Here is a 22,103-nt window from a genome sequence, read left to right on the forward strand (position 1 = left end):
GTTAAGCCAGAAATTTTGCCCAAGTCATGCATTCGACATGCCACGTGGGATAAGTTTTTAACGAAAATATGCCGCCGGGTCGGGTAGTTTGAGAAATTTGCACGACCGGATAAAGTTCGTGATTTTAGGCGCAACTTTTATAATTTGTGGGAAAACCAAACTTTCCCCAAAATTTGTAATTTTTTAGGCAATTTACCCTTATATATATATATGCACACACCGTATTGCTACTAGAAGTCAAGACATTTGGGATTAGACTTGTAAATAAATTCATAACCGTTCGAGCACAACCAATAACCATCCAAACCAGTGACGAAACCAGGAATTTTACGTTGGGGGGCCCAAATTTTCGATATTTTTCGATGTTAGTTTTGCCGAAAAATGCTACAGCATAGCGATATGGAGTTGCAAAAAATATAGAAAAATAAGAAGAAAGAAAGAGCAGAGGGTGTGTAATAAATGATAAATAAATTTGTCAAATAATATTTTATAAGAATAAAAAGATTAGATTTAAAAATATAACTATATTATACTCCTTTGACATTGAAATAAAAATTAGAGGTTAGTGAGTTTCAAACTTAGGCCACAAAGCTGGCAGACCAACTCTTAAACCAAGTAAGCTAAGACTCTATCAGATATTTAATGTCTAAATAATACTACTAATACTATAATAATACGTATTGCTGAGGGGCCCATGGGCTCCCCAGGCCCCAGTGTGCCTTCGTCCCTAATCCAAACCCACTTTACTTGTTTGTATGAGTGCATTTATGTAAGTAACTTGTAAAAATTAAACTTATTTTAAAACTGAGAATTCATAAATTCTGAACAAATCGTTAATAAGGTTGACAAATACAAATAGCTGGGTTATAGACGATTAATTTTTGAGGATACTGTGACATTTTCTGATAATAATTAAGCAATAGCAAAGGCGACAGATAGTACAACGTTATTATCTTAGGAGGTGTTCAGTTGGCAAGACTAAATCTCATGATTAAATATGTATTATGTTTGGTTCATAAGATTGACCTCCTCTACTAATAGTCTCATGATAATTAGTCATAGCCTCCCCCATCCAACTAAAATAATCCCACAACTTATTTCTAGATGGATAGTCTCATGGTTATTAGTCATGGTAACCGAACGCCACCTTAGTGAACAGTGTGAACACCTCAATAAAATGAGGCTGCTTTCAATGCTAAAACAATAGGCTTCCTTGATTTGAATTGATGGCTTCTAATTATGCTATCTTGTTCATCACATTAGCCCTGCTCAACTCCATTTTCGTAGATCCTTGGCATTCGACCCTCGCCCCCTTCGAGATTTTTCGTTGCAACTCCCACGGGACTCGGTAACTACTTTTTTAGTTCTTATAATTGATTATTTTATGACTCTATAGCTACTGCAATTTTTTTTACGGACTCTAATGTTTCACATTAGTAATTGTAAAATTTATAGAAGCTCTCTCTCAATCTCTCTTAATAAGCTAGTATTTTTAGATAAGTTGTCTTATTTATTGGTGCTTTCGTTGAGAGGTCCAATGACTCGGAGTGTGGCCAGGCTAAGAATCCAGCCATAACAAAGTAGATGTTTGGGAGGATCTCTCTCCAAACAATTCTCCAATTTAATTGGTCTGTAATCTAATGTCGACTTTATTATTTGGTCTAATCTCTAATGTCTAATTTATAAATCAAATAGGATCTTTATTTTGGGACGTAGTCACTTACTCCCTCCGTCCCGGATAATTCGGGTCATTTTGAACGGGCACGGATTTTAAGAATTGTAATGAAAAGTGAGTAGAAATGAGTTAGTGGAATATGAGATCCACTACCAAAAATGGTAAAAGTAAAATGGAACGAATTATGTGGGACGGACCTAAATGGAAAACTGGAACGAATTATCTGGGATGGAGGGAGTATTTGATATGCAATACAATATTCCAATCTAATGTCTAGTGTACAGATAAAATGGATATGTCTCTCTTTCCAATTTGGTCTGTAATTAAATGTCTGATTTTTATTACCCCTACATAATGTGTAATCTGATGTCACACATAAGTTGTCGCAAATAAACAAATTTACGGATTTTTTCCAACTAACTTCTTTGGTTTTGGTCTCATGTTTCTATAGTAATGTAGTACTCCACTAATGTGATATTAATTCTCTTAATATTTCATTGAATTTGAATGCTTTTTCTACATATGTATAGTGACGGATAAAGGAAACGAACCAGTGCAAATGACGCTTTACAAATCCACAAATCATCATAAAATATGCATAGCTTCTTCAAGTAATTACTTAGTAGTACTGTACTAATTATAGTAGTAGTAGGGGTATTTGCCAACTAGTGAACTAGACCTATATATATAGACATAACTAACTCTAATATTGTTTCATTCATTGTCCAGGAACACAACTACTTTGAAGAGTCATTTAAAGTTTATGAGAGAGGTGTGACAATCTTCAAGTACCCACATGTGAAGGATATTTGGGTGACCTATATTTCCAAATTTGTTGCATATCTATCCAAATTTGATGAGATATATAGAGGAATTGAGATGGAACGAGGTCGAGATATATTCGAGAGGGCTATTGTAGATGCTCCTGCAGAATTAGTGAAGCCTCTGTATCTTGAATATGCAAAGATGGAGGAAGACTATGGTCTTGCATATAGAATAATGGCGGTGTATGACAAGGCCACAAAAGCTGTCCCACCTAATGAGAAATTGGGAATGTACACAACATATATTATCAAGGCAGCTCAAATGTATGGCATAACAAAGACTAGGGTGATCTTCGAGCAAGCCATCAACGGATCAGAGCTTGCGGACGAGGATGTGAAGGTCATGTGTTTGAGATACGCGCGACTTGAGGAGAGTCTCGGGGAGATTGATCGTGGTCGTGCATTGTACAAGCATGCGTCGCAGTTTGCTGATCCGAGATTTGATCGTGAGGTGTGGAACAAGTGGGGTGAGTTTGAAGTGGTGCATGGGAATGAGGATACGGTCCTGGAGATGGTCCGGGTCGAGAGAAGTGTTTCGGCTAGCTATAGTCAACGCCTATGGTGCTTTGGAGAGAATCAAACTAATGAGAATCAATTAAAACAATAGTAGTACTATTTTTTATTGGACATTGATCATATATATTTCTACTGGCCTTGTTGATTATTCATTCACCTACTATTGATTCTTCTTAATTTTGAACTCATGGAGATCCATCTTTGCATTCATGAAATGGAACTTTTTTGGCCCAAATTTATATTTTTCATGCGATTTGCTCTAAGTATGTATTGATGCCCACTATTCTTTTCTAATTATAATATCAATTGGTGTTGTTCGCGATTTCGATTAATATTCTATCGCATAACACTTTTATGTCAATGAGACTAAATAGAACAAATCTATGATGGCATAAATAGTAAATTTCGTTCAATTAAAAATGTTTAATTTCTTTTTATGTGGAATAATTGTCACGTTAATAGGGCTATGTTACAATATTTCACGTATTGGGCTGAAGCAGAAAGAAAGGATTTCTGGTTTGCTGATTTTGTTTACAGATTGATCGGAGGCATCTGTGTATGCCTCGTTTAGGTTTAGATACCGGAGATCAAGACTTGATCGAGATCATTGATCTTGCTGAGTGCACGCGATCAAGACTTGATCAATTATTCAGGTGGATTGATATGTGTTTTTGGTTCGGGAAAAAAAGGGAACGTTTCACCATTCGAGTTTCATAGCAGATGGTGCACGAGTCTAGTAGCTGGAGGGCTCGTTGCAGAACGTGGAAAGCTCAATGTTTGATGCAACAATATGATGACTAACTAGCTATATATATATATCAGTAATCTTCAAGAGAGTATACTGATGATGTACCTTTTTCAGTCTGTATCAGCCAACAGACGAGAGCCTCGTCATCTTCTTCTCGTTCCTGCAGAACAGTGGCGATAAACTCGAGCACGTTAAGGTAAAATTTCTACACAGCTAAGTCCTATGAATCTCCTATAAATAAAATAGCCTCTGAGGTATCCCACCTCTTCCATTTTAGGCAGGTGATTAAGTTTCTCTACAGAGAATCAGCACAGCAACGACGCCGAATACTTAGTCGATGAGTAAGGTGAACTCTGAAACAGATATCCAGACACAAGGATGGGAGTACCTGAGAGTGAAACACTGCAAAACTGCCATGACCAGGCTATAAAAGCTTCGTCTGCATTGCTGATTAGGATCACCTTATCAAAATAACTGTTGAAGGGTGAAGAGCACAAATTGATACCATAAAAACACCATCACCATTGTCTCCAATCCACTATTTCAATTTCTTAAATAAAAGATAAACATCTCTCTTGTGATACAAGAAGGAAAAGCACATTACACGGTGAAGCAGAAGCAGCGTGCAAGAAGTTATTAGGGATTACATATGTCGAATACAACAGACCATATCTTTGCTTCCATATAGTACTTAAGAATCTAGTAAGGCAGAGTTACAATTTTATGCTGCAGCAACAGTCTCCGAAGGCTTTATCTCTGGCTCAGCAACTGGTGCCTCAGCTGCTGGCGCCTCGGCCTCTGCTGCCTTGGCAGCTGGCGCCTCCGCTGGTGGAGCTTCCCAGAAGGCAGTCGCCTTGCCAGTCTTCGAAACAGTCTGGAGAACTACATCAGGCTGGACATTGCCTTTCACGGTCACCTTCTGCTGCTCGAGATCAATGTCGTATGACTCAACACCTGCAGAATTCAAATAACACTTCATCTCTCAATAGCATACTTGCAAGAGAACATAAGCTGCTTAATGAAACATAACATTCAATGCACAAAAACTGCATACTAACTAAAAAATCATGGATGCAGAAAAAAAATACCCAAATCAGAAAGAGAAGAGTTGATGATATTGATTCTTGAAACAAGCACAAACAAGTATTGGACTAAAAAACATATACATAAACATGATGATCTTATTAGAGCTATGGATGTATAGAGAAGTTGACAAACCATCCAACTTTCCAAGAACCCTCTTAACAGCTCCCACACAGCCTTGGCATGACATGCCAACCTTCAGCTCCACAGTCTGCAATAGGATCAAAACATAGAAATACTCAGCAATAAATTTCAAGAAACTTAAATGTGAACTTAGTGTTTCACCAATCTAGCTCATAATTTGATAACCTAATTTCAGCAAGAATCAACAAAATGATCAGAACAAGATTCAAAATCAAGAACAAAACAACATGATTTTTCCACAAATAGCAGATCCAATGCATGTTTGGCCCCAAATTGATGCTTTTCAGCATTCTTCTAGCATAGGATGCAAAACCCCAGATACAGTAATTTCCCAAGATCAAATCTTTTCCAATTTTTTTTTATTAAAGTCAATCAATTTAATAATCCACCAATCAAGCAAGACAGACGAAATTAGATTAAAATCTTATAAAAAGAAGTGCACAAACATAGGATACCAAGTTAAGTCAACTAAATTCTAGGGGAAAATTGAAGTATAATAAGGCAAAAAAACTCACCTGCGACATGATGATTGAGGTTTTGCAGCTGATCAATGAAGAAAGAGGGATGGCAAAAAGTCAGAGAAGGTTATGATAATGGGATGAGATGAGACTTTGGCGCTGAGTCTCTTGATATTTATAGAGCAGAAATTTATTGAAACAATACATAAATATTTTAAATAATCTGATTTGACAGGTGATTTTGATTCTGAATTTGTTTTTCTGATATTTTAATTTTATTATTTTAAAATTCCATTTTAATAAGTTTAGATAAGAATTTTAAAGTGTCAACATTATAGCATCATTTTTCTATTTTTTACCATTGTCTCTAATGGTTAAAATCAAAATTAAATATAAGGCGAAAATAAAACCAGCCATTTAAGGCATAGTATCAATGTTGTTTTAATTAACACTTAAAAACAGAACAATATTTAATTTTATTGTATTAATTTTGATATTAACTACTCCTATTATGGAATCATTACTAACAAATTTTAAAGCTATAATTTTTATTTTAGTTTCACAATTAAATAAGTATTGTCTCTTGTTATAACTAGCTAAAAAGCACATAAATTCATTTTCTCATAATGTCAATTTGCCAATATAACTATATTTTTTTTTTTCGTTCTTTCTTTAGAAAGTTCTAGAAATTTTATTTTATTATAGAAAAGTAACTAGATCCCCCGCCGCCGCACGCACCAATAAATAAATTGCACTTCTAAATTCAGTATTTCACATTTTATCCAAAAATCACATAAAATATCTCTAAATTTATTGGGTCCTTTCCAAAAACAATATCATATTCACAGGCTACTCATACCCCAAATATAGTCAATTTTGAATCATTTTGATTCAAATTGGTCCGTTCAACCACACATTCAATTCAATGGCTTTTCTTTTTTCCAAAGGTTTTCAAATCCTTCATCTCTCAATATCATGGAATGTCGTTGTGGAAAATCGATGCGTATCAAATACTTCAGGTTCCATAATATTAAAATAATTATTATTTTTAAATATATTTTCAAGTGCCCACTAATCATGTTCCGACACGAATACTACTATACTAGAAAAGTATTCGTATCTCACGTCTCTTGAGCAAGTGCATTGATGAATGTAATAAGATGCGGATAAAATACTTTACAGTTTAAAAGAAACCACATCATTATTAATTATAAGAAGGTGGTAAATGAATAAAACTAATTAACGTACCTAAAGTTGTTGAAAATGGGAAATTTGTTGATTGGTGACCAAATTTCTTGGCATATCGTAGAAGGAAGGCATATTTTTTTCGATCAAGGTGGACCTAAAAATACCACATTCTATTCTTTAGGGTTAGTATTATTAGTAGTACTACCAAATACTATACTCTTTATTCTATGGTACTACAATTGCAAAGATGTACTACTTCAAAGCTCATGAAGTACAAGCACGTGAAATAAGTGAGTGCATTTTATTAACTTGGAAGATTAAAAAAAATGGTAGCAATCGATACATGATTCTTATTGTACTAAATCATTTTTATATGATCAATTGTTGGGTTTTTTAATCATTTTATAAAATGTATACTAGTCTTGTACTTATGGAAGTTTGTGTTGAGAAGAAGTAATTGCAATTGATGGGTAGCTAGTGAATTGGAAATATTAATAATATCAAACCAAGAATTTATATTTATAATTGATGCGGACATCTCAAAATAATGTTAGCTAGTGTCTTTTTAACTTAAATTACAAAAGAAAAACAATCCATGCATGATTCTATAAAATGATCAATTTTTGATTTTTTAATCATTATACTTGCTTCGTCCCATAATAATATGCATTTTTAGTTGGATATTGATTTTAAAGCACAATTGGTAAAATAAGAGAAAATGACATTTTCTAAAAAATTAGGGTTTGATATCGAATATTCAAATTTCTCAAATTATACAGTAGTTTTGTTCTCCCTATTTTCCCCCTTTCTTAATTTGGATAAATTCATCCTTAACTTGATGGTTGACAATTCAATTCAATCGTTCTAGACAAAAGGTCAATATTCTTACTCGATTATTCTAGGTAATCCATAATTTTCAAGATTAGTTATGGTAGTACAAATTGTACTAGTTAATAATAAACGAATTGTGATAACTCAATAATACTACTACAAAATGGCCAAAAGTCGCAGTTTGTTTGATATGCTGTTGAGTCTTATGATATGTTAATTTATTTCATTTGTTACCTTTACGTTTTTGGTAGAATTTTGTTAGTTTTTTTTAGGGGAAGGGCCTTTCAATATACTATCTCAATTTGAACCTTTGAATGGTGGATCTCAACTTCATTGGCTTTTTCTTTAAAGTTTAGCAGTATAAATTAAAACAAATTCCATTATCCATTGGGCTTTGGCCTTTGGTGACCTCGTTTAGTTGATTTCATGAATTGCTCTCTTACCCGAATGTAAAAAAAAAAAAAAGTTTCCTATTGTATTTAGATCCAACTCAACTAGCAACCTTTTATTTTGATAAAAAAAAATAAAAAAATACACAACATAAATATTATTTTATTAAGAGAAGCGGAAGTGTAATTAGTCAACCAAGTAAATTTACAGTTTCGAGTTTAAATTGGTAACCGAAAGATTCAATTCCAATCTAAAATCAATCACTTTAGGCAATTTTGCATGGTTTTTAACAATTTTCTCCAAGTTATCATGATTATGAGCCAAAGATTATTAACTATTCCAAAAATTCTGAAATCGAAACTGAACCATGATTCCATGATCGGAATCATCAGTCCAACTGAACGGACAATTTCAATTTAATAATGCATCCATAAATGCACTCATAAAAAGAAAGTTCAATAAAAGAATAAAGACGAAGGGAATATTTTAGACCACATAGGTCGTCTGAGCACAATAGAAACATAATCAATCAACTATAGTAGTATAAACTAACCAAGATTAGTTTGCATAGATTCCCTGAGAGTAGAAAAAACAGCACCCCAACCCGAATCGGACGGATGGATCGAATCCCAGAAAATCGAACGGCTAAGATCCCCGCACACCACATACTTCTTTTTCCCGTTCTTGTCAACTCCTCCACACTCACCACTGCAACATGGCTTCAATCTATTTGGCCCATCTCCTAATTAAATTCCACAAAAACCCAAAACGTTAGGTGAAATTCAAACCCGTGATCTATTAGTCAGAAACGTTTTGGGGAATTCGAGATTTCGTACCCAAGGCAGAAAGGAAGCTAGTGTAGAGGTCCAAATATGTGAAGATAGGAGAAGCAGCCTCAGAGTTCAATTGAAATATATTTTGCTCCAACAATTGGTTGTGTGACATTGAGAAATTATTGAGTGCTGCATTGCAATTTTGGTATGAATTTGAGGCTGTGCTTTGAGGCAAACAACCTAAGGGTCCAATTCCTGTCACAAATATTTTCTTGATTCCAAAGCTATTTAGCCTCTTCACATTTGACATCAGTTGGTTGATCACTGATCTTGAGAATCCTTCTAGTCCCTGACTCACAAGGTTCGTCGTGATAAAAGAAATAGGGTTAATGATCGAATATATCCCGACTTTTAATAATTTTATATTTATTTTAAATTACATTGAAATTTATAAATTTTTATCTTTAGTAATTATATTAATTTTAGCCTATAATTTTCAACCTACGTAATTATCTTGAATACATTAGCTAGTTCATTATTTTCCGCTCGCCACCTTAAAAGGGACAAAAAAGTTTTCATGTAATTACTTTTTAAAATAATTAATCTTCACGTATATAATTTACTTTGGAAGAAAACTAATTGGCCAACTCGGACAAAACATTTCACCATTATATTGTTGGAGTGAAATTCCGATAATAGAATTTGATACTAAGTTGAAAAGATTGAAAAAATATCAAATTAAAAAAAAATGGATAAAATTAAGTGAGAGATAAATTTCAAATGTTGTGATAAAAATGATAAAATCACTAAAAGTTAGTAGAGTAAATTGATTTATTTTGTTGTCCGTGATTTTTTTTATAGTAATGATTGGGATATTATTATTTATAAATAGACACACGATATATAAATAAAAATATGATTAGAAAAATGGGAAATGTAATTTGTTGAACAACTTTAATACCTGGAAGGCGCCGTTTCTAGCTAGATAAGCACCATAGTCGTTGCCGGCAAGGGACACGAGGGCAATTGAGGAACTCAAGTCGTGTGTGGCAAACACGTTTTTCTCTATAAGTTGTTGGAGAAAATCAATTTGTGTGGTCATGTTTGGTAGATCATACAATGTCTGGAACACCCCCGACCCTCCATGAGCAAAATTGATCCCATTTTCTACCACTGATTTTGCGCCGGAATTCTTGATCCGACGGTACACCAAAGGCGCCCTTACACCAAAAAACGAGGCTGCAAGGTGTGACAATTGAGCCGAATCAAATATGCATCGCAATATCGCAAGAGGGCCTAATTTTCCATTTGGGTATGCTAAAAATGCAATGAACTCAGTAAACCAATATTTTAAAAAACGTATGTTGTTAACCATGAACGAAATATTATTGTATATACAAAAAATATTATCATAGTAAAATATAGCACATAAAAAAGAATTATCATATGTTGTTGATCCATGGAAAACACTAGTTATAATGAACTTGTGTTTTGGTCTTGGTTGCCTTAAATCACTCTTCTTCTTATGTATATATAATTTATAAATCAAACTTCGTAGTATTTAATTTCATTACTATAATTGAACCAACATAAGAAAACACTAGTAACGATAGGTGAGAAATTACTGATTGACAATACGAATAGGACTTCAATAAAAAATCCTATGTCGCATATATAGTAGAAATTTTCATAATTCTTATTAGAAAAAATTGTGATATATACTTTTTGAGATCACACCAATATCTTATTATATGATACATATTACCATTCCGGTCCGTCCCTGAAAATTTGATACACTTCACTTTTACCATTTTTGGTAGTGGACCCCATATTCCACTAACTCATTCCTACTCACATTTTATTATAAAACTAATACTTTAAAAGTAGGACCCACATCCCACCAACTTTTTTAACTCACTTTCCATTACATTTCTTAAAACCCGTGTCGGGTCAAAGTGTAGCAAATTTTGGGGGACGGAGGCAGTAACTCATTAATTAATTAGTAAAACCGAAATACTATAGGATAGTTCTCTTCCAACCAATAAATCGAGAGGTCGAGTCAATTAATATAAATAGTTAATATATGTGTGAACATACCAATGTAATCTGTGAGAACCCGACCATCGGAGAATCTTCCAGAAGGTTCTCCGGGGTAAGTGAGGCCGTAAGGAGTCTTCCACGATACTGAGACCGACGGCAGGTTTCCCGTGTCTGCATACGAATCTCCGAACGCGAACAGCAGCTTCACATTTCTTCCACCAACATCATCCTTTCCTGCTTCAAATATCAATGTCAGAAATCAAATTGTTCTGTACTAAAAATGTTGAAGAAAAGTGTGAAACCTTTGGAGGGAACAGCAGAAGAGAGGAGGCAGATGAATAGTGTCAAGACCACTTTCTTTCCCATTTTTGGTCGACAAATTGAAATGTAATGAAAAATAGTATATTGATTTGATTCAAGATTTATATAAACTGATTAGTTGTGGCAGGTGAGAAATAACTGAAACTTATAAATTTAACACCGAATGCAATAAATGTTGTTACTATAATTTCACAGACAATAAATATTAGATAAATAATGCCAAAGAATAATTAACCATGGATGGAGCTGGTTGGTAGAGTGACACCAAAATTAATTAATGACCAGTGAATTTAAATTTTAAAAAAAGATTAAAAAGTGAAAATAAAATTAGCTAAGATGCTTGAGGCCTCTGTTTGATTATAAGTCATTATATTTTGTAATAATAATTATATTAATAACAGAAAAAAACAGATATTATTACATGAACATAGCTTCACAAATCCAAACAGTGGTTTACAACCTTTGTACAGTTTTCATGTAAATTTGCATCCTCAGCAGTTCTCTAAGCTCTGTCGTACGAGCTGTGTGGTCGCCTTCGTGTTTCATCATCTCTTGATGGATTGGTCGGATGAACAAATGGCAACGGATGATGATACAATCACGGCAGTTGTACCTTCTGGTCAGTGTGCGTGCATGCTTGAGCAGAAACACGAACGAATTGGTTGAATTCGCGAGCTGGGAAGATATAACGTAATGCATCAAGATGCAGCAGTGGCTCCTGTTTGGGACATGCTGAACTTTGGTGGGTTGGTCTTGGCAACATCGACTGTTATCATCCAGCCGTTGATGATCTGAGACGAGGAAACACGAATAGCATCAAACAATCTTGTTTGAGTTGAGAATGATTCTTGCAAGATATAAAAAATGGGCTTACCTTTCCATTCATTTCTCTGAGTGCAGTGCTCGCAGCCTCTTCCGTAGTGTATTCGACAAAGGCATAGCCTTTCGACCTCTTGGAGATCTTGTCCATTATGATTCTAACTGATGGCAGCGAAAAAAAGAAAGCTTAGAAATAAAGGTCATTCATTTCATAAATCGCGCTCTAAATGTTTGACCATTCGTTACCTTGAACGAGCTGACCAAAACCTTCAAACGCTGCACGTAATGTTTTCTCAGACGTGTAGAAGGACAGACCTAAGGACAGAACACAACACGAGTATTTTCAGCTGAAATTACACGTATAGATTTACAAAACAGAAATTTACGGGTATATGAGTTGAAGTATACCAGTCACGAAGAGCTTCTTTGTACGAATATTGTTTGCCAGTGTCGAAGCTGAAGAATTTTCAGAGGCTCCAGTATTCTTACCTGCGAATGCATACGGTTTTTTCCTTCACTAATATTTTACAAGTAATTCTGCGGCCTAGTTTTGGTGGACAAAGAGGAAAGCAAGAACGAAACGAGAAAAAGAAAAATACGAAGATTCCATAGGATGGGTCAAACGGTTTTATGATGAAAAACCTGCATAATCTTTATCATCTGAACCAAAGTTTTTGTCTGGCTGGATTGATAGAACACCAGGCACATCTGCACCGATGATTATATCTGTCACCAAATTTATCATATCAAAAATGTCGATCGTATGTATAAAGATGCAGTATACAAACCAGCTAACTCTCGAGCGCACTCATCATCTAGTTCACAGCAGAAACCGAAACTGGATTGCCAGGAAATGTGGTAAATACACATCTGAGCATCACTCTCACTGAATTAAAAACACAATATCACATTATGAAACATCTCATAAGAGACATAAAGCAGCAAGTAAGACTACTCACTTCCTCAAAACCCTCATCAAGACTTGAACGTAATAATCAACCACTTGCGCCTTTCTGATGGCTCCGATCGCTGGTCTCTCCATCCGAACAAGCCACTGCTTAGTAGTCCCAGCAGGAAACAGCAATGTGCTTCCAAGCAAAGGCGTTGAATCAGTACTCAGTTCAATACTCGGATAGCTGTAGTCTTTCTGCGTGGAATCAACATCGGGGTCTGGCTTAACAGATAACACTCCAGGCACACCTGATGTCAAAATTCATCACTTAAAAATCACTATTGCCACAACTTCCATTCTCACTGAGAAAACCACATATATATACAATACGATAACGCATCAACAACGCGAAAAGGGGAGACGTACTTGCTAGCTCATTAGCTCTTTGTTCATCAATGTCACAGCAAAAGCCAAAATGGGTATCACAGGAAGCATCATATATACACCTCTGAGCATCCTTCTCACTGAGAAAAACAACACCACCAAGATTAAACCAATTTCTACCACACACATACACACAAAGAGATAAGAACATGATGTTCCAATCATCAACAACAAAAGAACCACAAACATAAACATCAAAAACATTGTTCAAGAAATTGAAAAAAGGTCAAGTCTTGCCAAGATATGATAAAAACCCACCTGTCCAAAACGCTTCTAACTTCCAAGAAAAGTTACAAACAAGTAATCACCAACAACAAAAGAGCCACAAACATGAAATAAAAAACATCAAGAAATTGAAAAAGGCAACATCTTGCGAAGATGTAACAAAAGCCCACCTCTCCAAAATGCTTCTAACTTTGCTGACATAGTAATCGATAATTTGGGACCTAGCGATGAGCTCAGGCGGCGGGGCTTCGACCACCACTATCCAATGCTGATTATCGCGGCGAGTGCTGAATTTTCCAGAATGGGTCGTTGAAGAAGAGGTGGTTGAAGCAATTTGTGCTCTTATAATTGTCGAAGTAAAAAATGGAAAAGTAGAATTTGGAGAGGTGAGGTCTCGAGAAGTTGTTCTGGCGGGGAAGGAGATGTTGCAGTGTGGGATTGTGGAAGGTTTAGCAAAGATTGGTGGAAACGCCGCTAAAGAAGAGAGCTGTGCTTCCATGTCTCACTACAACACACCTTCAATCGGTGAAGGGATAGCAGAATTTTGTGCAGTTTTTCAGTTTACACTCAAATTTTTTTTTTTTTTAAATGTCGATTTCTCAAAATTAAATTATTTTAATCCTTTTTCATTTGTACTGATATTAAAAGCCAAATTCTTTTTTCTTTCATTCTTCAGAAATATCCCCATTGTAAGTTCTAATAAATATATTAAAAATTGATTTTGGTTTTAGATTTTTAATTAATTTATTATTGTCAAAATATTGTAAACTATCAGTAGTTAAATAGTTTCAATAAAACTGAACTAATCTTAATTAAACTAATTGTGAACAACTTCTAACCCATCAAAAGGACCTATTTTTATGTATAGTATCAGCTTAATGGATGAAAATAAATAAAGAAATTTTACACAACAAAAATAAAATAAGATATTAATCGAATTTCATAGATATAATCAAATTTCATAAGATACAACATTTAATTTGGCTCCAAGAACAGCTTATTTTAGTGGAACTACTTCATACAAACTACTCTCTCTCTCTCCCATCAACCTATACACCATGCCAACTTATCATCTTCTCCCTCAAAATTTTCACTTGAATACCATCATTTCCATTCTAGAGGAAAGAGAGAGATCCAACCAAAGAGTAGATTTCCCTACTCAAGACCACCAGTAGTTGATGATTATGACAGAAGTGGTGTTTCCACATCTTCCGTTTGCTGCTCCTCCGCGTTCTTCTTTGGCGCGTCTAGGTTAAGCGTCCACGCGAAGCACAACGCCACCACCTGAGCAAGCGAGCCACAATAAGGCAAACACGCTCCAAACCGTAGCAGTGCATACATGTATGTATCAAGCTAGCTTACCGTGCTCAGTGTGGCGATTATGATGCTGAAACCTCTACAGTTGAAAGGTGCGTCGCTTGATAGAAACCACGCTGTACAAAAGAAAAGATCGAAAAAAGAGATAATCAGATGCACTCCACGGCATTCCTTTTTGTCACAGGCAAGATGGATGATATAATCGAGTGGCAGACTCACTGGTTAGAGGACTCATTGCAAGTGGTGAAAGAAAGCTTGCAATGGATTGCACGCCACCTACGAAGCCTTGCGCTTTACCCTGATTCAAGAAAACGAGAGATGCAAGTGAGAACACAGCCGAGAGATCCATCATTAAATTTCAGAAGTGAACTGACTTGATCTGCTGAAGTTGATCCCTTGGATATCACTGCATACGTCTGCCATTTTTGAAAACATTGAGCAAGTTAGACGATATCATGATGGAGAAAATCTACATTTATTTTTTTGGCAACGACGAGGAAAGAAAAGAACTTACAGCGGGTTTGACAAGGACATAGATGATTCCAAAACAAGTACTCACATAAGGCACCTGTGTTGGCATGGTTAGCAATCAAGAAAAACACGATAAAAACTTAACGATGTGGTTGCTGGAAAAAAATTAAATCTAAATTTTCAGTCGGAATAGTTCTTGCGTGTGTCTATACGAGTTACATACCCATGGTGCCCAGGCCAATCCATAAAGCAATCCCTGCGTAAACAAATTTTTGTGAAACCCTCTTTTTTGGAGAAAAGTAGATGTTTTCAGATTTCTTTTACATATTATAGTAACTCACATATGCGGTATACGCGAGCAAGGCTGCACAAAGAATCACTCTCTCGCCGACCAAAGGATTAAGTAGCGGAAGCACCAATATCTTCAAACAAGCAATTGAAGGAGCAAGAATTAGGATGAGAAGACATTTGTCACAGCAACAATTCATATGGATGGAGGTTCATGACAGTGGTTAAATACGAAAATAATTCCGAGAGCATAAGATCAAGTAGTACCTGAGAAAAGATTGAGCCAACTTCCACAATGATCGAAACTTCTGATAATTGATTTTTGTCGAAACCAAAAACTGCTTTCATATAGTACTGCAGGATAATAAAGCATAATTAATGGTTGTATGTCATTTTCCCATTTTTTGACAGATGTGATGGAAAAGGAAAAATTGAATATGAAAAGTGGATGTGTAGAAGTTTTCATTAACTTCTGATACAGTTGTCAGAGACGTACCATTATGACACTGCTGATACCAGACGATCCCAGCTCATAGAAGAAGGAGACGAAAGAAATGCGCTTAAGCGTTGGGCTAAGGAAATCAAAAGGCTATAAGTACTATAAGATTATAGGAATTGGTGCTATTTATGCTTGCACAGAATTAGATCAGAAAATATGTATTCATAAACAAAATGAATGTGAAACATCTAATATTTACCTGCTAAAAACAATATAAGCAGCATTCTTCATCGAGTAATATCGATTTGTAACAATACTAACTGCCTTGTTTAAGCAAGAAATATCATGGTCTGATTTTCGAGTTGATTTCACTGTTTCGTTCAGAAACAGCCACATGTAAACTGGGACGAAGGTCAACAGAACTATCGACACCTAAAATTGAAAGTAACGTCACATAACTATGTGGGTAAAAGACTGATACATGAAATGGAGAAAAGGTCACATCTTAAGTTTACCTGGAAAATATATTCTTCCGGAAGAAAACGTGCTAGCAAGTTTCCTATGACAAGTGATACAGAGAAAAGGCCAGTCATCCAACTGAAAACAGCAGCCCTCTTGCCCTCATCGATTATATCGGCCTGAGATATTGTTAAAGAGTGAGTAAACATAGTTCTTGTATTGGCAGATAGTATTGTATAGTATCAGCAATGAACTTACAACATATGCGACTGCAATGCAGAAAATGGTCCCCTTGCTTATTATCATAGCAATAGTACGAATAGCATAATAAGCATAGACTGTTCCTCTAGCTTGATTGATTGCAAGTAAAGCTGCAAATTGATGATATGTGTGGTTAACAAATGGAGTACATTAAAGCAACAACAAAGAATAGTGAATATAATAAGGCTTCGAGGCAACATACAAAAAGGGACAATATTTGTTGATACTGTGAGAAGTAGGAAAGGTTTACGTCCATACTCATCAGACAGCTGACCCATGAGGGGTATAACTATCATCTTGAATATTCCGGTAATCTACAAGCACAAACCACAAGCTGAATTTAGAGAAGTATAATATCAATGCAGCGTGCAGTGATGCAAAAAGTATTATAGAAATACTAAGCAGCGGTATTAATTGCATTGGTAATTATTCCTTCAGTCTTGCTACAATAGCCAAAAAATTAGAATTTACTGGTCAGGTTATACATAAGAGATATTCCTTCCCGTTCATTTGTTTTTCAACTATGATTGGTTATTTAATTCTTTTTCAGGTTCCCTAGGTGAAGATTTGTAGTAACAATATCAATAAAGAGAAAATGAACTTTTATTGCCTTAACCACACTACTACTCCGGCCTTGGTCCCTATTGGTAACCAGCAATAAAAATCTCCACTGCAGCATGCCTTTTCAGTCGTTGTTCTTGACCTTATAATTTCTATCCAATATTTCTGCACCAGGATAATATCTAAATAGAGACAGCAGATCTAATAAATAAAAGGCTAATATCTCCTCTCTAGCACTCAAATGAAAGTCAATGAGAAATCCAATCAGAAAACAACGAGTATACATAGAAGAGCATGGAACCTAGAATAATGGTCTTAATTGTGACATGATATTTGAAAGCCGGGCCATATCACTACTGCTAGTTGAACTGATTAGTAGCATCTCTTCACTTATCTGGCTAATATACAAAGAAATATATCCCCAATCCCTTATCAGCATTATCTTTGTCATTAAGAGGCAGACCTTGTATTCGAATTAGCTTTTTTATTCTAATATGGCATCCGTAGTAAAACTCAGCAAGAAAATGGCATGTATGCCATTGATCCATAGCTTGACGAATTGGACACTGACAGAATTCCCTTTCATTGACGACAGCCATATTCTCCTCTCTGAACTATACTGATGCCCACAAGAGCACCTTCAGTGGTCTATCACCACTATCAAAATTAGCTTTTGTCAAAACGATCACAACAGATTGTAATGGTTATACACATCCGATGACATATGTGTATCAGTTTCAGTAGTTAATTTAAAAGAAATACCCACAAGAGATACCAATTATGGCCACTAAATTCTGTAATATATAAGTAAACTAAACAATGCATAAAAAGGGTTTTTTCTGTAACTAGAAAAGTAAAAACCATATAAATGTCACTTTCTGCATAAGATTAAAATCAATGGATAAGCTTATTAAAAACAATCAATCAACATCAGGCATTGAAAAGTGGGATAGTTTTATAATTTAATATGGACCTTTACTACTAAAGTATATACTCAAGTGGGAGCAGAAAATATCTTCACTTATCAAATGGCACAAGCAACCCAAAGATATCTCAAATCCAATCAACCTCTATAAACACCACAGAAATTTACCAAAATCCAAGAACACATAACAAGAAAATCAACAAACTCTAGGCATGCCCAGATGAGTCAAATGGATAGGTATATCAGAACTAAAACACTTCATACAAAATTCAGTGTAAATTGTCCAAAATTCACACAACTTTAACCTTCCAACCAAAAGAATGGGGTGTGTGTGTGTGTGTGTGTGTGTGTTAAGGAAGAAAGACTGACAGTTTGCTGGATGCCATTGATATAAATGGCCTCAGAACAATTCTCCTCTCCTGGACAAAGGGCGTTAGTTGTGAGATCAACCAGCACAGAAACAGTCATCTCATCAGCAATCCAATGCACCATCAGTGGCAACAACAGGTGCACCAGTGGCCTCAGCTGCCTCAGCCCCTCCAACCATGGCGCCATCTTCACCAAGATCCCAACTTTCCTCACTCCCCTCTCTCTCTATAGAGTTCTTGATGATCAATAATCAATACCACTCCCTCTCTCTATATATCTATCTAAATTCTAGTAACTTATACTATTTCTATTCAAGGATGGAAAAAAACACGAGGGTAGTTGGGAAAACTAATTTCAGCGATGGAGATGTGATTGGACCGTGCAAGAACGGGTTTTTATTTTAAAACGCTTAAGAGCACTCCCAATGGAGTTCCCTAAAAACTCCCTTATTTCTCCCTAACTCCTGCCACATCAGCGCCACATCAGCACCAAAATTTATCCCCAGTTTTTAGCCAAGTGCTACATTGGTTTCTCCCTTATTTCTCCCTTATTTCTCCCTAACTCAACATTTCATTTTTACATCATTATTTTTTATATTATTTAATTTTCCCTACAAATGTATTTAATAAATAGACTAATAATGAACAATTCATCGTTGTATTAATCATTGGAAAATATAATACAACGAGAAAAAAAAAACTACAAATAAAAAACGCAAATAAACAAAGATTTAAAAAAAAAAAATCTAAGACGGAGGGGCCGGAGGGGCGTCGGGATCGAGCCCCAGCGTACTCTGCAGGTGTTGGATGCATTTCCAGAGGGCCGCCTTTTCTTCAGGGGTCCCGCCGCCGGTGAAGTACAGCGTGTACATCTGGGTCAGATTGGCGACATTGCTCGAATAAGTGGCTTTTTCTAAGTCGATGACGGATTCCGACGCGACTTCCGACGTTGCGCCCTTCCCCTTCCGCCTCCCCTTCGCCTTCTTCACTCCCTCCGGGCGCTCGTGCGGACCATCCCCACTCAAGTCGATGTGGGCCGCGCTCCCCTCGCTCTCCGAAACGCTAAGTCGCGAGCGCACCGATTTCCCGTGCAGCGCGTCGTGCATTCCCGTCCGGAATTTGGGGAGATCCTTCAGCTTATCGTAGATGTTCCAATACTTGAAGCCCTTCGTCGACAAGTACTGGCTACTATACATCCGGATGGCCTCATCTCGGACCATGTGCTCGTTCTGGCCACTCGTCATGTGAGTCATCAAGTTAGAATAAATACCGTTGAAGTGCCCGCAGTCCCTCATGAGGCGCTCCCAATGCCGACGGATCGCCTCGCTGCCATGGTCCTTCATTGAGGCAGTCTTGTGGCTCCTGTACTTCGCGGCAATCCGCTCCCAGAATATGATCTCAGTCTGGTAGTTGCTGCGCTCCGCGTCCTGTGACGTGTCCGCCCAGCAGTCGGCTATCAGCTCGGACTCTTGCAGAGTGTAAGTAGTCCTTACCCGCTTCGGCCTCTCATCGGAACCCGTATCAGTCGCAGCCGACGACGCCGGCGCCTTCCCCCTCCCGCTCCTAGAAGGCGGCTCGGTGGGCGTTTCTTCCACCTCGAAGTCCTCCGCGCTCAGTGTCGCGGCCTGAGATTCTTGGTCGCCTGGGGTTGATCCGGGGGTGTCGAACTGGGGCCGATACACATCGTCGGCTGGAAAGGGCATTCTGCCGGCAGAGTTGAAGTACGGAGAAAGTCTCCGCGCCGGAGGAGTCTGCAAAGGAGACGGACCCCCGTATGGAAGTTGGCCGGGAGGAGAACCCATCGCCAACAACGACTGCATCCACTGCTCGTTTGCTTCATCCGTGTTGGGAATTTGTGAACTCGACTCTTTCCCCTTACCCTTATCCTTACCCGATCGGGAACTTTTCTTCCAAAAGCTCATAATTTTGATGAAAATTGAAGATTGGGAGAAGAGATTGAAAATGGAGAGAATGAAGATTGTGGGTGATGAATGGAGGAAGTGGAGGAAATATTTATAGGGGTGGAATGTAAAATAGCCGTTGGGTTCAAAAAAAAAAAAAAAAAATTTTAATTATCGCCGATTATCGCCGAGCGTCGCCACAGTGGCCGGCGATCGCTCGGCGATAATCCGGCGTTAGAACGCCACTCGGCGAAGCAACGGCAACATTATCGCCGAATTATCGCCGACTTCGCCACAATGGCCGGCGATAATTCGGCGATAACCGGCGATTTATCGCCGAGAATTCGCCACCTCCATTGGGAATGCTCTTAGGATTAAAGAAATCGACGGGCGTTCGTGGCGGAGGTGTACCTCGTGCTGAATTGGTTGTACTAGGCGGCTGCGTTGGGATAGGGTGGGGCACGGTGAATTCGCGTGGCGCCATGGATGGGGCGTGTGGCCAGCGAATGGATAGCACGCTCCCGTTGCTTTCAACTTCATCGAATCTGGACCCGCACCATTTCATATTCATTATTTCTTCCAGATTTTATTTGGGATCAAGACTAAAACTTTATGCTCTCGGCCGTCGCATGTTGCTGCTGCTGCTGCTGCTGCATTGAATCTTCGTGAATTTGGTGAATTTACAAGAAATTAGAGTAGTGAATGCAGGTGGAGGGAAAGGGAACGGTTGGTGCCACGTGGTGGATGGATTGAGGCTTCAAAATTGAGGAATAGTTTTGGCATTGAATAATTTTAAAATTTGAATATTAGTATTATTTCTAGAGAAAATAAATAATTCAGATTAATATCCATCCACAAAAATGTTGTTAATTAGTCTCGGTTTATTTTGTTACAAATTTTCTTCTAAATAAGATGTAACACTTGTTTATTAATGGAGTAATACTTTAGCCACTTGTTTGTTTCTAAAATTATCCATCCAATAAAATTCATATTTCATTTTTAAAACAAATGATGAGTATGCATATAGAACTCAATTTATTTATATTTCGTCCGTCCAAACTAAGTTTAATCGTAGGATGTCTCGACTAAGTTGAATCATTTTTCTTTTTTTATAAAAAATAAGATATATAATTACTCTTACTTATTTCATCACTTACTTTACTCCCTTTTATCTTTTCTTCTTTATTCATCTCATACTTTTTAATACAATTTCAATTTCCATGTCCAGACATTTTAAAATATTAATTGTAATAGAGATAAAAGCACTCCTATTAAAAAACTGAGATTTATATTTTATTAACTTTTTAACTCATCATTATTTTAAAATTTTTAATCGCAGTGTTAAAAAAATTGACCTTCTAGTTGTAAATAGAAAGAGTATTTTATACAATACTAATAATTATTTTATAATAATTCGACCCATCAATTAAAAATTCCAAACACTTGCCCATGTGAGTTGGGGTAGTTAAGAATATCTTTTGCATAATTAATTATGAAACAAAAGGTAGTAATTGGTTAAAGTTGTATAGGCAAAATTAATGGCCGCATGTGACGTGGGTTTTTGGCAAACTTAAATTGAGTAGAAAAAGACTGAATATATAATTTCACAATATAGTATGCCAATTTTACCCCTCCCTGCACTCAAAAATTTATTCAGATGACTATATACAATTTCAACTATTTTCAAGATTAATTTTGCAGGTTGGTTTCTGATGATAAAAAATATACAGTGTAACATATCA

The 22,103-nt window shown here is 36.5% G+C and overlaps 4 protein-coding genes across 5 annotated transcripts; all 4 read right to left on the reverse strand.

The window, feature by feature from the left end:
- Positions 1–4,287: 4,287 nt before the first annotated feature.
- LOC125198743 (copper transport protein ATX1-like) lies at positions 4,288–5,647 on the reverse strand. Its single transcript, XM_048097032.2, has 3 exons — positions 5,506–5,647; positions 4,982–5,057; positions 4,288–4,717 (listed from the first exon to the last, which is right to left on the reverse strand). The coding sequence occupies exons 1-3, from the start codon at positions 5,512–5,514 to the stop codon at positions 4,485–4,487; spliced, it is 318 nt and encodes a 105-aa protein (XP_047952989.1). The 5' UTR covers positions 5,515–5,647; the 3' UTR covers positions 4,288–4,484.
- Positions 5,648–8,266: 2,619 nt separating this feature from the next.
- LOC125198744 (GDSL esterase/lipase At5g03610-like) lies at positions 8,267–11,109 on the reverse strand. Its single transcript, XM_048097035.2, has 5 exons — positions 10,973–11,109; positions 10,728–10,904; positions 9,592–9,869; positions 8,694–8,979; positions 8,267–8,599 (listed from the first exon to the last, which is right to left on the reverse strand). Exons 1-5 carry the CDS (start codon positions 11,034–11,036, stop codon positions 8,406–8,408), a joined length of 999 nt encoding a protein of 332 aa, XP_047952992.2. The 5' UTR covers positions 11,037–11,109; the 3' UTR covers positions 8,267–8,405.
- Positions 11,110–11,386: 277 nt separating this feature from the next.
- On the reverse strand, positions 11,387–13,942 carry LOC125214523 (RNA-binding (RRM/RBD/RNP motifs) family protein). 2 transcript variants are annotated; one of them, XM_048115582.2, is made up of 9 exons: positions 13,542–13,942; positions 13,129–13,226; positions 12,770–13,010; positions 12,599–12,696; positions 12,453–12,536; positions 12,219–12,299; positions 12,057–12,125; positions 11,866–11,972; positions 11,387–11,782 (listed from the first exon to the last, which is right to left on the reverse strand). In XM_048115582.2, exons 1-9 carry the CDS (start codon positions 13,868–13,870, stop codon positions 11,690–11,692), a joined length of 1,200 nt encoding a protein of 399 aa, XP_047971539.2. In that variant the 5' UTR covers positions 13,871–13,942; the 3' UTR covers positions 11,387–11,689. The 2 variants fall into 2 exon arrangements, with proteins under 2 accessions (XP_047971539.2, XP_047971540.2); XM_048115583.2 differs by having other exon boundaries at positions 12,453–12,518; positions 13,542–13,941.
- Positions 13,943–14,288: 346 nt separating this feature from the next.
- LOC125214521 (uncharacterized) lies at positions 14,289–18,863 on the reverse strand. The gene is made up of 14 exons (XM_048115580.2): positions 18,462–18,863; positions 16,809–16,920; positions 16,604–16,716; positions 16,402–16,524; positions 16,146–16,318; positions 15,944–16,019; positions 15,715–15,801; positions 15,501–15,581; positions 15,383–15,415; positions 15,203–15,256; positions 15,063–15,104; positions 14,908–14,986; positions 14,734–14,804; positions 14,289–14,655 (listed from the first exon to the last, which is right to left on the reverse strand). Exons 1-14 carry the CDS (start codon positions 18,645–18,647, stop codon positions 14,554–14,556), a joined length of 1,332 nt encoding a protein of 443 aa, XP_047971537.2. The 5' UTR covers positions 18,648–18,863; the 3' UTR covers positions 14,289–14,553.
- Positions 18,864–22,103: the final 3,240 nt, after the last annotated feature.

This window comes from Salvia hispanica, chromosome 3 (genome assembly GCF_029641045.1).
Source record: "Salvia hispanica isolate PSC_SH4W2 chromosome 3, Shi_PSC_v1, whole genome shotgun sequence".
NCBI lineage: Eukaryota > Viridiplantae > Streptophyta > Magnoliopsida > Lamiales > Lamiaceae > Salvia > Salvia hispanica.